Source organism: Pogona vitticeps, chromosome 7 (genome assembly GCF_051106095.1).
Source record: "Pogona vitticeps strain Pit_001003342236 chromosome 7, PviZW2.1, whole genome shotgun sequence".
NCBI lineage: Eukaryota > Metazoa > Chordata > Lepidosauria > Squamata > Agamidae > Pogona > Pogona vitticeps.
Genome location: NC_135789.1, coordinates 22,158,377 through 22,174,005, shown reverse-complemented (window position 1 = coordinate 22,174,005; position 15,629 = coordinate 22,158,377). Strand labels below are relative to the sequence as shown.

Here is a 15,629-nt window from a genome sequence, read left to right as displayed (position 1 = left end):
CTCGGGTATTTCAGGGAAGGTGCTGTACGGAGAGAAGATTCCAGAGTGCCAGCGAGTTCCTGGAGCTGCATTTTTTGCTTTCCTCCCTCCCCTTTCTGTGCACATCTGGGAGTCCGAGGATCTCGCCAGAGAAATGAATCAGCAGAGGAGAAGGAAGAGGGGGGACCAGCTCACGCCAGGGTCGTGAACACCCGTTCCCCCAGATCTAAAGCTTTTCTCCCCTACCATTTATTTTTTTTGCAGCAGAGATGACAAACCAGATCAAGCTCGGCATTGGCAGCTACCTGAACTCTCCGGGCGCTTCCCCTCTTCCCGGGGCTCCAGCTGACACCAACTGGTAGCTGGATCCGACCCCGGCAACGCCCACTGAAGCCACCACTGGGATTGAGCAACAGGGACGGGATTTAAAGCAAAGCCCACCCTCTTGACAACGGGTAAGGATTTGCTTTCGTCATCTTGTGGTTTTTTTTTTTTAAACCAAGGCAGAGTTTAAATACTAATAAACTGTCCTGTCTGGTTTTCTTTTCTGGGAAAACCGGTCAGCCAGTTCAAAATGTGGTTTCATTTTGCAGAGATGACTGGCCGGGAGAAACGAGAGGTGGAGAGGTTCGGGGGGGGGGCTTGTATTCCATGTGTTTCTCTCAGTTCCCAACAGTTCCCCTGTACCACGAAATGACAAGCCACCGGGGGCGGGGGAGAGTCTTTGGCCACCCTCAGATCTCACAGAATGAGTTTGAGCCGGGCCAGCTCTCCTGCAGGGCTGTTGTGAAAAGAAACGCCGGGGGGGGCGCAGAAAAATGACTCCCATTAAGTGGTCTTGAGCTCATGTAGGAATATGGGTTGGGTGAGAAATAAAATGAAATCTGCCCAGTAAGAGTTGTGAAAAATGCCCTGGCTGTGATGACCTGTGACATTCAAGTAAGTGTGTGTGTGTGTGTGTGTGTGTGTGTGTGTGTGTTTTAAGAAGGGTTGTGTTATCCCTGTGTCTGCCTGGGAAAGCAGTAGCTTAGGGTTGTGTTGCATTGCATCCCACGAAACATCGGTTTAATTTATATGGATTTCTGGAGTTTGCCGGCAATACTTTGAGAAGCCCGGGGAACAAATCAGGCCGACGTTTTCGAACGAAAATGATCAAATGCTGTCCCAGTGTATGGATCGGTCTGCAAACTTTTCCAAGGCCTTCGAAAGAAAGCCGAATCATTCATGATTGCAGGTCAGGTTTGGACTTTGGATGACGGGGGGGGGGAGTCTTTGTGGGTAAGGTGCTGGGAGGGAGGGAGGGAGGGAGGCAGCCAGCTACCCTTCGAATTTTCTTGTTCACAGAGGAAATCCCACCAAATCAAGGGATTGATTCAAGGGATTCAGTTAACCAGTTGCTTTCATTCAGTGGGTCTAACTCTGTTTGGGTCTATATATCAGAATGGGTCCATTGATTTATATGAATGCTAGTGAATATAGTGAATATCTCTAGGTTTATCTGTATGAGAAAGGCATCCGTTCTATTCCCCATGCACTGTGCCTTCTTTCTCTTTCTCTCTCTCTTTCTCTCTTTTACGGCTTGGGTTCAAACTGCCTCAAGGACCCCATCATCCCCCTTTGTGAGTCCACCCGGGCATTAAGATCATCAGGGGAGACCTTTCTCTCGATCCCTCCACCTTTACAGGCATGCCTGGTGGGGACATGGGAGAGGACCTTCTCTATCGCTGCTCCCAGAGACTCTGGAACTCCCTGCCACTGGAGGCCAGCCGGGCCCCATCTTTGCTGTCCTTCCGCAAGCAGGCAAAGACCTCTCTCTTCAGGCAAGCTTTCCCTCAGTGACTGGCTACCTGAGTGGGGTTTTTAAACGAATTGTTGTGCCTTACTGCTTTGAATGAGTTTTTGTGTTGCTTTTGTTAACCATTTGTTAGTGGGGTATTTGTTCAATTTTTTAGTACAGTCATGCCTCACAAGACGAATGCCTCGCGGGGCGAAAAACCTGTAAGATGAATGGTTTTTGCAATCGCTGTGCTGCCTCGCAAGATGGCTTCTTCTATGGCTGTGCTTCGCAAGATGGATGTTTTTCGCAAGACCGATGCCCCGCAAGACGAATGATTATTTTCGTATTGCGAGGTTTCCATAGAATGCATTGCATTCCTATGGGAAACTGCTTTTCGCAAGACAAAAATTTCGCAAGACAGTGCTACTCGCGGAACGAATTACTTTCGTCTTGCGAGGCACCACTGTATTTATATACTTATTATTTTTAGCTTCAAATACTGTCTTTTAATGATGTAAGCCACTTTGGGTCCTTCTTGAGGTGGGTTAAAAATATCTTAGATGCATAAATAAGCTTTTCACACTAGTTTACTCCCCCACACAAGGGCTCATGTAGTTAAGTACACATTTTGACTTGTGTGTCACTGGAACTCTTTATTTAGACTTTTGGCTAGGTTGATCATCGGATCATTGCGAAAAGAACAGTATTTTTAGCCTGTGCTGCTTATAGGATTTTTGGGCGCGATAGCATCTCATCCCATGAGCCAGCTATTTTGAAATACAGATGACAAAAAGCGTTGTGGGGGTGTGGGGGGGGGGAGAAAATGTGGGCAAAGATGGACCACACAGGAATGCTTCACTTGATAGTCAAAGGTGAAGGCTCTGCTCAGTAGCATGTTTATGGGAAATGCTTAACAGAAGAGACCAGCATTTGAGGATCTGCTCACAACTGATTATTCGGGAATAATGATTTTGAGATGTAGGCCACCCAGTTGACTGAGTGGGTGGGTAGTCCATGTAGTTCCCATGCAAAATATTGCATATTTATTTCATAACACTTTGGAGATGGTGTGGGTCAAATAAACATTTAAAAAAAAACAACAACGATCCACGGCCTTTGCCAGGGGTCCGGTTTTCTCCAGGTCTGGGTGTAGCCGTTGCACAGCAGGACTTGTGCCGTTGAAAGAAACCCTTGGGGTTGCATGGGGAGGCAGAGCTGTCAGCTTGCCAGGCTTCCTGTTGTCTGAGACCAGTCCACAGAGAGGATGATGGTGACAGCTGTTGGGTGCCACTGTGCCCTCGGGCAAAGATCTGGTAGAACTTGTTGGTGGAGGTAGGAGGAGGGCTGCCGGGAGCCATGCGCCTCCTCTCGCTTACCTCTGGCAAAGAGCAGCTTCTTCGGAGGACGTTTCCTGGGTCTCTGGCTCTTGCGAAGGTGGGGATCCACTTAGGAAAACTGATCTCTGCCCCTGCCACTGTCGGGACTTCATTCTAGACCCAAAGGAGCACCTGATCCTTTAAAAAAATCATTAGAGAGGTTTCTGGCTGTGATAATAACAACCTTAGAACGGCAGAGTTGGGACGGGACCTTTTGGGATCATCCAGTCCAGCCCTTGTCAAGGAAGGCCCGGGGGTGGTGGTGGTGGTGGTGGAATCAAACTCCTGACCTCTGGCTCCACAGCTGGACACCTAAACTGCTGAGCTATCCAGCACTCTGGTTTGCCTGCAGTTGGGCCCAGCTGTGTGGCCTGCCCCAAACCACAGGCCCACCACTGGCGATGCAACCCACGCTGCTGGCATTGCCTGCATCCTGCACGATTTTTGCCAAGTCTGGAGTAAAGGTTTGCAAAAGTTTGCTAAGTCTTATGAAGCTTGGAGGGACAACCCGGCTTGGCCTCCTTCTGTAGCCTGCTCTGGATTTCCGGTGGCCTGCCTGCTCACAGTCACCGGGGCCTGTAACTCTGGGGGAAAGCGCACATGTAAGCCGTCTGAGGTCCCAGGTTCTATGCCCAGTGTGGAACCGGCACAGACTTCTGCCGACAACTCTAAAGAGATGCTGACAACCAGTGTAGGAAAGAGATGGAGTCAAGAGCTTCTGATTCAGGATCCGGCAGCTTCCTATCTCTCTCATACAGTGTGGCAACTGTGGTGCTTCTGCCAGTGAGGAAAGGGCTCTGCTTGGCAGCCCCCTCAGCAGAGTGCCGATGGTGGCCAGGAACCGACTGACGTGGGAGGTGTGGTTGACACATGGGCTGTGTAGTCCCTGGACAGCCACGCTGCTGCCCACGGTGGGATCCCAGGTGTTGTAAAAGGGGCAAGGTGCTTATGGCTTAGGCGTGGCATGGCCGTGGGCAGGCAGAGCTTACTCTGGTTGTGTTGCCCCCCCCTCCACTTTCTGCCGCCTGAGACCCATACCTTATTGCAGTGGTTCTTAACCTTTGTTACTCGGATGTTTTTGAACTGCAACTCCCAGAAACCCCAGCCCGCACAGTTGGTGGTGAAGGCTTCTGGGAGTTGCAGTCCAAAACTCCTGAGTAACCCAAGGTTAAGAACCAGTGCCTTATTGTACACTGGAAAAACCAACCTTGGACCTGTTTTTCAGGTTCTCTTCTATGTTAATATAATACGTATAAGATATTTTAGCAGCTGTTTTCATCAGGGTTGGATCCGGACTTTGTCACGTTTAGAGTTGTGGCTGTTCCGTGCTGTCAAGTCGGAACTGACTTGGAGGGACCCTAATTGGCGATTCACTAGCTTTATGTTTTTTTTAAAATGTGATTTATTTTTCACTGTGTTTTTGTTTTGTTGTACTGTATTACTTGTATAGATTTGATTGTTAACAGCCCTGAATAGTGCCATGCACTAATTGGGTGGTATACAGATTCAGTCAGTCAATCAACCAATCAATCAGTAATCAAGCTTTCAAGATAAGTGAGATAGTTAAGGAGTGGATTTACTAGTTCCACACCCCCAGTGAACTTTCCATGACTGAGTGGGGATTCGAACCCAGGTCTCCTTGGTCCTAGCCTGTCCCTCTATCCACGCACCACACTGGATATCTGTACACTTCGGATAGACCCATGGTAGTTAATTGTGATTGACTTCAGTGGGTCTGCTCGGAGGAAAGTGGGTGGTGATATTTCATTTGAAGAAGCCACTTTGTGCCTTCCTGTTTTGGAAAGTAAATATCGAACAAATGGGCTTGATGGAAGAAGCGCACACAAAAGCTTTCTCCATTATGGAGGGAAAACGGCACATGTGCTCTATCGTGGTATCGAATGCACGTAGGCTGTCGTGGTAAGATCGTGGGAACCCCACGGGGCGGCTTTAGGATCTGGCCTCTTCCATGGGCTTTTGCTCACGTGACCCTCCCTCCGGAGATGTGGGTGGACGGTCCCATTGGACGCTTACACCGACCAAAGCTTCGGCCGCTCAAAATGGGCTGGCTTTAAAGGTTTTGTGTGGGTCTTGTGGGTTCCACCAGGCTCAACTCCTTCCCACCCAGCTCCAAATTATGCCACGGTTTTGCCAGGAGTGGGAGAGGGTCTGGACGTGGCTGGCATCAGCTAACCTGGGTTGCCCGCATGGCGGTCCTGGTTTTTCTTCCAACCCCGGGCCTCTATTTTCCTGCAGGAATCACGGTTCGTAAAACGAGGGCCTTCTTCCCATACATTTCCTGGTGTGTAAGCTGGATATTGCCTCGAGGATCCCACACCGACTGGGCCGTGCCAACGCTCTCGCTCTCTCTCGCTCTACCTCTCTGTCTCTCTCTACCTCTTGGCCTCCTTTTGATCAGGACCTATGGCAAATGCAGGGAGACTCTCTCCGTTTCTGCCACTCTTGAATATCTGGGACGAATATTCGTGTCTTTAGAAGCGAGCATTGAATTTTAAAAGACTTGGCCTCACACAGTGGAGAATAGGCCAAAGAAGACAAGTGTGTGTTGGGAGGGAATCAAAGGTTTTGTGCCTGACTACTGAATTGCTAAGCGACGTGGGATTGTGTGTGTGTGTGTATGTGTGTGTGTGTTTCCCTCCAACCTTGAAGTAGAATGATAAGTAGGGAGAGGCTGGGAGAGTCTGCTCAGAGAAACAGGGAATTTCATGGAATCCTTCCCTTTCATGGATCCTTCCACCCCCACGTTCTGTCTTCAGAATCATTTACTCCAAGAGCCCCATCCATCATGGGCCCCTCTGTGCCTCTGCCCTCTCTGTAGCCCCCTTGGGATGAGAGAAGATGATGGAAGCGGAGCATGGTTAAAGAGCAATCAAAGGAAGAGGAGGTACGGGTTAGAAAGAGTGTGTTTGGGAATCGGGGAGGGAAGGGAATGTGGCTGGAAAAAGCATCTGGTTTTCTTTCTCGCTCTTTTTTTAATTCCTGGGGGCCCCAAGAGCAATTGGGACGGAGAAAGGTCAAAGCGTCAGGATAAGACAGAGACTTCTGGCCTGCGAAAAGGGAGGCGGAAATCAAATTTATTTATTTATTTTTAAGTGTGGTGTTTTTTTTGCCTGTGACCGCTAAATGGAGCCTCCATGTCCAGGAGCAGTATGGTAGATTTTTTGCCTGATTGGTCATGTCAACATTTCAATTTGAATCTCCAGGGGAGGTTGAACCTTGCCTGTTTTGGAATCTGAGAGAGATGATATTAACCGGGCTCACTGGGAATAATAGTGGCTTGGTGGGCGATGGCTCCCATTCTTAATGGCAACCAAGGTGTTTCCATTAGGGCTGGGGGCCCTTCAGCCCTGCGGGTACGGCTGCATCCTTCTTTCCATCAGGCGTCCCTGTGGGCCCCCAGCTCCTAAGTTATGAGGGTGTTTGAGTGTTATTACAAATTGTGTTACTGCTGTATGGCTCAAGGGTTGACGTCTCTGGAGATGCGGAACCAGAGGTTGGGAGTTTGATTCCCCCCCAGAGCCTCCTGACTGGGGCTGGACTGGATGATCCCACGGGGTCCTTTCTAACTCTGAAGTTCTAAGATTATTATTATTATCAATAATAATAATAAATTAGTAATTACTGGATCCAAAATTCATTGCATTTCCTCTAAATCATCACGTTTGCCTTCTGTTTCTTTTTGTTGTTGCCTCTGACTCATGGTGACCCTATGAATGAGCGATCTGCTAAATGTCCCATCATCCTCAACAGCCCTGCTCAGCTCTTGCAAACTCAAGTCTGTGGCTTCCTTTAAGGAGTCAGTCCACCTCGTATATGGCCTTCCTCTTTTCCTGCTGCCTTCGACTTTTCCCAGCATTATGGTCTTTTCCAGGGAATCCTGCCTTCTCGTGAGGTGCCCAAAGTAGGACAGCCTCAGCCTCAATATTGTGACCTCCAGAGATAATTCAGACTTGATTTGCTCTAGGACCCGCTTGTTTGTTTTCCCGATAATCCAGGGTGTTTGCAAAGCTCTCCTCCAGCACCACATTTCAAACGAATCATTTTTTCCCCCTTGGCAACAATACTTTTCTGTTTTCCCAACAAGTTAAGTGATTGAACACTGGCTGTCTTACCACTTTCCTCTACTGCTGCCTTGTTTACAAAATTTTGTCTCCTGAAAATTGTGTTTAGAGAGACATTCTCTCTCGTGCTGCCTCTTACGATGTGGAACTTTTTAAAATATTTGCTACCTAATTTTAAGTGTGGCTAGAACTTCCCTCTTTACTGTGACAATATTGTATTGTTTTATTTTTAACCTGATAGGTCATTTGTAAGTTTCCATTGATACTGGTGTTTAAAATACACACAGAGAGACATTATTTATACGGTCTAGAATCCCATTAATTACACCTAGTGGCACAGATCCATTGATAGACATTTCAGTGGCAAATTGCCACAAGTTAAGACAGGGGCCAAGGCATTTCCTGTTGCTCCCCAGTTGTGCAACACTGTGTGTATGAGTGCAAAAACTGATGCTGAATTTTTCACTTGCCCCTGAAAGCTACACTGACTGTGTTACACTGGCCTAAATATTCAGCTGGATTCCCGTCATTCGTTGCCCTGTTACGTTTTTTGCTGGCTGGCGAGCTCAATGGTTTAGATCTCTGCATGCGGAAACCAGAAGTTGGGAGTTCGATTCTCGCACTGTGTGTCCCGGGAAAACAGCCAGATTGGGTGGCCTTCGGTCAGGGAATGGTGAACCACTTCTGAGTATTCGCTATCTGGAAAACCTTCAAAAGGGGCAACGTAAGTCAGACTTGGCATGATGGCATATGACAATGATGATAATACTTTTAGTTTTTGTTTGAGTGTCACTTAGAAGGCTAAGTTGACAGGGAGTTAATAAATCAGTGGGGGGGGGGATCTGTTCCTGTGCCTTTTCTGTTTCCCAAATTAAATCACTCATATCCCTCCTCAACTCTTCTCTGTGTGTGATTTTTCTTTCTTTGTGCTTTAACCACATTTCTCCTTGTGGGCTGCTTGCATTGGCCAGTGTGGGAGGAGAGAAAGCATTTTTGTGGGCTTTTAACATTTTCTCCTAGTATGTCTTTTTGTTTTGACCCCCCCTCCCCCTCCTTCAGATTAGCTGTAAAAGGAGGAGAAACTATAGCAGATCTCAGAGGGTGGTGCCGAGGGGCCCAATCCTGAGGCCTAGAATGGCAGGAAAGGGGCTCTGGAGCTGGTGGGTTGAATCCGGTTGGTAGACATCCCAAAGTTGTATAGACTCATTGAATCAATGGGATTTACAGAAACTTTGCCGACTCATCCATTAACTCAGTGGGTTTACTCTGTTTGAGTGTGTTCAGAGTTAGAGCATTTTAAGAAGCAGCTTTACCGGCAGCTTCCCCTTTCCAGGGAATTTCTGTTGCCAAGCAGGGATTTGAACTCAGGTTTCCGGTGTCCCGGTCTGTTTATCAGTCTATCGGTATACCATATTGGGTATACCTCGAGGCAAAATCCGGAGCTGGAGTCCCGAAGGCAGTTCGTGTTGTTCTGCCAACTCCTGCGACATCACTGGAATCAGTTGTATTGGCTCTTGCCTTTCCATTGGACCATTTCAGCAACGTGGAGAGGGTGGATTTGTTGCTTGGGTAACAGCCTATCGTCCATACTACCTAGGCTTTTGTTTTGTGTGTGTGTGTGTGTGTGTGTGTGTGTGTTTCCATCTCGTCACCCCTATTAAGTTTCCATGGCTGAGCGGGGATTCGAACCCAGGTTGCCAGAGTCTGTCATTCTTTTCATACACGTTGGTTATGGTAGATGTATAGGGTGGACATTTCCACCAGCACAGTTGGGTCTGTGGGTGTGGGTAGAGAAGCGGTTTCTCCCTCATCTTCACTCTCCTCTGCCATGAGATCGGGGCTTATGATGATTCTCCTTTGCATCCTTGTTATGTCCTCTGACAGTCTGTTGACTGACTATCGTACCCCAGTTTTTCCTCTCTCCTGCTCCCCAATGTATGTTCAAGTCTTTTCAGTGTTGCGTTTTCTTTATCACACTTTTAAGAAGTTTACTACTACTACCACCACCACTAATGATGATGATGATGATGTGCTATCAGTTCTGGTTGGCAACATTTTTCAGGGTTTTCCAGGTAGAGAATACTCAGAAGTGGTTTCCCATCCCCTTCTTCCAGGGGGTGGGATCCCTGGGACTCCTGTGCAGCTTTTGCCCAAGGCCACCCAGGCTGGCTCTTCTCCCTGGAGGTACCGTGGAGATTCGAACTCCCAACCTATGGTTTTGCTGCCAGAAAACTAATGCACTGAGCTGTCTGGCCAGCTGATGTTTATTCCTGCTTCAGCTCTCCTTTCCTTAATTTTTTGAGACAGGCCTGCCGGCAAAAGCTTGCAGCATCATTCATTCTACATAAAAATAATAATTTTACATGTTTTTTTGTTTTAAATCCACCTCTCTATAGATTGCCATTCGTCATGAGTACTGAGTTAAATGTCCCGGCCAATCCTCCTGCCTCTGCCTGCCGCTCCGAGCCCGCCACCAAGGGCATGGACTACCGGGACTGGGTCCGCCGCAGTTATCTTGAACTCGTGACCTCCAACCATCATTCCGTCCAGGCCCTTTCATGGCGGAAACTGTATCTCAGCCGAGCCAAATTGAAAGCTTCCAGCCGGACGTCGGCGCTGCTCTCCGGATTTGCCATGGTATGGTTTTATAGTGCCACGGGTGCAAAATCTCTTGCAATTCATTCGCTGTTTCTCTCGGGGGGGGGGGGAGAAGAAGGCCAACCTGTAGCTTGTTTCTAAGATCCAGAGATTTAGGCCAAGGATCAGAATCGGCTTGAAACCTGGACAAAAGCGAAGGCTAAATCAGATTGTTAGAACTAGAGTAGACCTGTTAAATCCATTTATTAAGTCAGCGCTCCTTTGAATCAGATTGGTTCAGTGCGTTTACTCTAAGGGGGGCAGTGATTCGATTAATGCCCTAAAATTTGTTATCTGTATGGAGAAGCTAATTCATGCATCAGCCGCACTCTCTCTCTCTCTCTCTCTCTCTCTCTCTCTTTCTTTTTTTGGGGGGGACAAGACTGCGGGCTGCTCCTTTCCCCAGGACAGCTGCACATGTAAAATGAAGTGAAGCCTGCCTGTTCTGCTTCTCTGCCCGGCCCAGCGGGCAAGTCGGGCCCTGGGTCTGTCTCTGCCTGCAGCTCCAGTATTGTTGTGATAAGTGGTAAGTGGGTGTATTGTTGTGATAAGTCTAAGTATTGTTGTGATAAGGTCTGCTTGAGTGTAGACCTTCCCCTTTCCCCACTATCTCTCCTCTTTATCACAACAATACACCCACAACAAAAACACACTGATCATCATAATCACCCAACTCCTGAAAAGGACAAAAGCTGATCCAACAGCTATAAATACTCAACTCCCAAACAAACTGCACCAGAGCACAGAGTGCTACTTCAGTCCTCTGAAGATGCCAGCCATAGAGATGGGCGAAACGTTAGGAAAAACAACCTTCAGAACACGACCAAAGAGCCCGAAAAACCCACAACGAGCAACTATTTCAAAGCACTTTATGAACATTAAAATAATAGGTAAAACAATACAGTGGTGCCTCGCTTAACGAGCGCACCGTACAACGACGAAATCGCATAGCGATCCCTTTTTTGGGATCACTAATGCGATCGCTCAACGTTGTTTAGATAGGGCGAAACTCGCTTTGCGAAGATCGGCAAGCGTTTCGCTTACCGATCTTCGCAAAACGAAGCCCCGACGATCAGCTGTTCGGCGGACAAAATGGCCGCCGGAAGCCCCGAAATGGCCACGCGCAGTGTTTTCGCGCCCTCCCCTCGCTTAACGAGGGCGCGAAAATGGCTGCCGGCCATAGGAAGCATCGCTGAACGGTGAGTTTTTGGCCCATTTGGAGCGCATTAAACGATGTTTAATGCGTTCCAGTGGGTTTTTTTTTTATCCGTTCAGCGATGTTTCGCTATAGCGAAGGTTAATCCGGAACGGATTAACCTCGCTATGCGAGGCACCACTGTACTCCTTAGGAGGGGCTGGGAACTTCTTGGCTAAATTCCAGGTTTTGGAATGGGATTCCAGCAGTAGAAGGGGCCAAAGGCGCATAGGGCGGGACCAAGGATGGAGTGAGAGGGGCCAGACATAGTGTTTCACAGTACAGACATTGACCGCAAGCATAATAAGCACAGCTCAGTCCCGTGGCACACTTGTCCAATGCAACAGCTTTCTGGTCTACAAAGCACAAATTGGTTCTGTGGATTTATAACTCATAAACCATAATTTCATTTTTTAATTGGAAATTTTTGACTATTTAAATCAAGAAACTGTTTTTTTTAAAAAAATTAAAAACATATTTAAAAAATAAATCCTGATTTAAATCAGTGCAATTTTTATTTTAAAAAAAATAATTGATCCAATCCAATCCACCCCCATTCATAGACTCTTTTCTTTGACTACTGGTCAGAGATAGCACCTGAAGATGCTGGTGAAATGGATGGCGAATCCCAGATGACACTTGTCCATCTTTGGACTCGGTGGTCAGCGATGAGGCTAGTATTGTTTTGAGGCCTTTTTCTTTAAAATATGTTACTTAGATTGGTCAGACCTTCCCTTTTCCTGAGTCTTGTGGCCCAAGCATAGATCACGATCGCTTCGGCCTGAAGTTTGTCGACTCTTTCAAGACGACCCGCCTCGGCGTTTCAGGAAGTGGTGAAAAGAAAAACTGGCAGGGGAAGATGCTTTCTATGAGATGCCACTAAGATCACAAAATATCAATCTTTCTTTGGACAAAGAGGGATTGTCTCCCATAATCTGTGTTGGTTAGAAAATCCGCAGTTTAGAGACTTCCTTGCCTTAAGCTGTGGAAATGAGAGGTGGGCTGAGAGTTACTTGGTGGGTGCTGACATAAACTAGGATGGGTTTACTCTTTCTTTTCCCAGGAGACAGTGTGTAAGCAGATGGCTGCTAACGTACGCATTGTATGATTAGCCAACTTAGAAAATGCCATGATCACACCCTCTGGGCCTCCGAAGGCTGACCCTGGGTGGTCTTTTGATTTTCCCATCCCACATAGCCATGGAGGCTTGAGTGCAGACCTTCCCCTTTCAGGGAGTCTGTTCAGCGCTGGTTTATCTGCCAGACCCCTTTGTAGCATCCGTACGACACAGACATTTCTGGGGAATGTTCTAGACTGCATGCGCAGCTCAGACAGGATGCTGACTTGGCTTCATGCAGTCGGAGGTTGCAACAGAGGAGGTATGGAATGCTGTGTTGAAAAAATGCGTTCTCTACTCAGGTCTACTTGCTATTTGGGGGGAAAATCCCTATGTGGAGAAAACAGTACAGTAGGGCTTCCATATCTGCGGGACCAGCATCCGTGGTTTCACTTATCCGCTGCCTGACATTGGGGTTCCTAAGTGAATCTGTTAACTGACATCTTCTGTGAATTCCTCTGGTCCTTTTGTCAGTGCCATCTGAGCCAGAAGCCATTGCCGAATCATTGTCGTGAATTCCCTGTTTAGATGTAAGCAGGATGTGAGTGGTTGCTCATCTAGGCTGCAGTGGCAGGTCTCACTTCAGAGTTTTCAGGAGGGTAGACGATGTCTTTCATTTTACAGTGGGTGTGAGGTTGCCCTGTTTTGGGCACATCACGAGAAGGCAGGATTCTCCGGAAAAGTTCATTATGCTGGGAAAGGTAAAATGCAGCAGGAAAAGAAGTCCAAATATGAGACAGACTGACTTCCTAATGGAAGCCACAAGTTCCAGTTTGCAAGAGCTGAAGGGGGCTGTTGAGAATGGGACATGCTGAAGATTGCTCATTCATGGGGTCACCCTTCATTCCTTTATTTTATTTCTTTAATTTATATACCACCCCATTAGTGCAGAAAAGTTATTCTGAAAAGTTCGGCAACATGTTTGGACGTAGATGACATGAAAAATATGCAGAAGGTTTAAAACTCTTAAGAACATAAAAACCAGATGGTGCCATTATCCAGTGATGGCAGGGCAGGAGGTGGACGGTCTCTCCACCAGGGTCGGAATGAAAGTTTCCTCTGAAAAGGAATGTTTTGAATTGTCTCCTCAAAACCACAACAGGGAGGGAAGCAGCTGTAGGTCCTCTGGGAGCTGATATTCCATAAGGTTGGGGTCACCACCAGGAAGGCTCTGTCTTCTGCAGAAGACATTGGAGCCTCCCTTAGGGTGAAGCCTAGCCTGGAAAGATCTGGTGGGTTGAGCAGAGAGCATTAGGGGAAAGACGCCCTGGCATAAGTCAAAGGCGATTTGACTACACATAACAACAGGATGTATTTCTGGGCTCCATTTTGCCCCGTTCAGAAAGTGGTTCTGGGTTTGGACTGAAAGTCAGGACGCCAGATGGGGGATGACACTGACCTCTTGCTTGACGTTGCTTTACAGGTGGCGATGGTCGAAGTCCAGCTCGAGATGGAGTACCAGTATCCGCCCTTCCTTCTCATCGCCTTCAGCGCCTGCACCACCATTTTAGTGGCCGTCCACCTCTTCGCCCTCCTGATCAGCACGTGCATCCTGCCCAACGTGGAAGCTGTGAGTAACATCCACAACCTGAACTCCATCAGCGAGTCGCCCCACGAGCGCATGCACCCATACATCGAGCTGGCATGGGGCTTCTCCACCGTCCTGGGCATCCTGCTGTTCCTCGCCGAGGTGGTTCTTCTCTGTTGGATCAAATTCCTGCCGGTGGACGCCGTCCAGAAGAACGAGGCTAAGGGGCCCGTGACGACCGGCCAGCATACAGGCTGGCAGGCAGCCCTCATCTCCACCATCATCATGGTGCCCGTGGGGATCATTTTCGTCGTCTTCACCATCCATTTCTACCGCTCTCTGGTCCGACACAAAACGGAGCGCCATAACCGGGAGATTGAGGAACTCCACAAACTGAAAGTCCAGCTGGATGGGCACGACCGAGGATTACAAGTGGTGTGATGGACGGGCGTCTCGTTGCACCCCTGCGCACAGCTGAGGATTCTCAAAACAGCACTGAACAGGAAAGAGGCCTCTTGTTCTCAACTAATTCTTATACTCCTGGCTTTGCGTCAAAACTTGGACAGTCGGGTCTCTAGTCCTTTGTTACTGTGGACAACACTGCCATGTTGTTAAAACAGAGCCCTTTTGCTACATCCATGCAGCCGTTTGAAGATAAACTTTATTCTTCCTATTCCCAAGTTTTTGAATAGATTGGACTGGGGTGGAAGGTTTTGCCATTAATTTTAATGGGCATCTACTTTTAGGTGTGGGATTTTGGGATAGTTTCTTTTGGTCTACAAGTCCCATAACTCTTCATGTTTCACCTGACAGACTCGCACCTAAAAACCTAAATGCGGCTTGCCGGGAGCAGAGGCCTAGCTAGAAAGGCTTCATGGCTTAGCATAGGCCTAGCTCTGTCCTAGCTTCCTGTTCAGAAAGGAAGCTCCCAGCTAGCACTGGGGCAGGAACAGGAAGTTTGGGTGGAGCTAGGCCTAGCTCGGCCTCAAAGCCTTCCTGTTTAAGCCTTTTCTCTCTGGTGAGCCACACTGAGGTATTCATCTTGTCAGAACTCTCAGAATGAAGAATTAAGGAAGTTGTGGTCCAGAGAATCAGAAAATCCCATGCTTGCCTACTTGACAGAACAAATCAATATACAGTGGTGCCTCGCATAACTATTTTAATTGGTTGCAAAAAAAAAACGTTATGTGAAACATCGTTATGTGAAACACCATTTCCCATAGGAATGCATTGGAAACCGGTTAATCCATTCCAATAGGCACGGATTGCTGTCCTTAAGCGAAAAAACCCATAGGAAACATCGTTAAACGATACAATGTTTCCTCCATTGGAATGTATTGAAGCTGACTCTGCATTTCAATGGCTTTGCGAAGTCAATTTTTGCAAATTTAAGTGTGTCATAAAAGGGTCAAAAATGGTTTTAAATGTTTGGATTAGCTTCTGCACCCTCTAAAATGGATGCAAAAGTTAATTTGGCTTTGATCTGACTTTTCGTTAATTTATGGCGAATTTTTTCCCCCCAACTTTTGACAGCTGTCAAAATCTGACAGCTCCATTGGTTCCTATGGGGGAAGAAAAAATTCACAAAAAATTAACGAAGACTCAGCAACTGTTCTAAATGCTTGGATTCATTAGAGGACCCCCTAAATGGTGCAAACCTGATTTGGCTTTGATCTGACTTTTCGTTAATTTATGGTGAATTTTTTTTCGGCCCATAGGAACCAATGGAGCTGTCAGATTTTGACAGCTCCATTGGTTCCTATGGGCCAAAAAAAAAAATTCACCATAAATTAACAAAAAGTCAGATCAAAGCCAAATCAGGTTTGCACACGACTTAGCGGGTCCTCTAACGAATCCAAGCATTTAGAACCGTTTTTGACCCTTCTAAGACACTTTTTAAATTGAAAAAATAAACATCGTTAAGTGAAGCAGGGGACC

At 47.4% G+C, this 15,629-nt stretch overlaps 1 protein-coding gene across 2 annotated transcripts; it reads left to right on the top strand.

Annotated features, from left to right (window-relative positions):
- Nucleotides 1-243: 243 nt before the first annotated feature.
- ORAI2 (ORAI calcium release-activated calcium modulator 2) lies at nucleotides 244-14,519 on the top strand. 2 transcript variants are annotated; one of them, XM_078379382.1, is made up of 3 exons: nucleotides 244-434; nucleotides 9,611-9,851; nucleotides 13,587-14,519. In XM_078379382.1, the coding sequence occupies exons 2-3, from the start codon at nucleotides 9,624-9,626 to the stop codon at nucleotides 14,130-14,132; spliced, it is 774 nt and encodes a 257-aa protein (XP_078235508.1). In that variant the 5' UTR covers nucleotides 244-434; nucleotides 9,611-9,623; the 3' UTR covers nucleotides 14,133-14,519. The 2 variants fall into 2 exon arrangements, with proteins under 2 accessions (XP_078235508.1, XP_020660673.3); XM_020805014.3 differs by lacking the exon at nucleotides 244-434 and adding an exon at nucleotides 5,070-6,037.
- The last annotated feature ends 1,110 nt before the right edge of the window (nucleotides 14,520-15,629 follow it).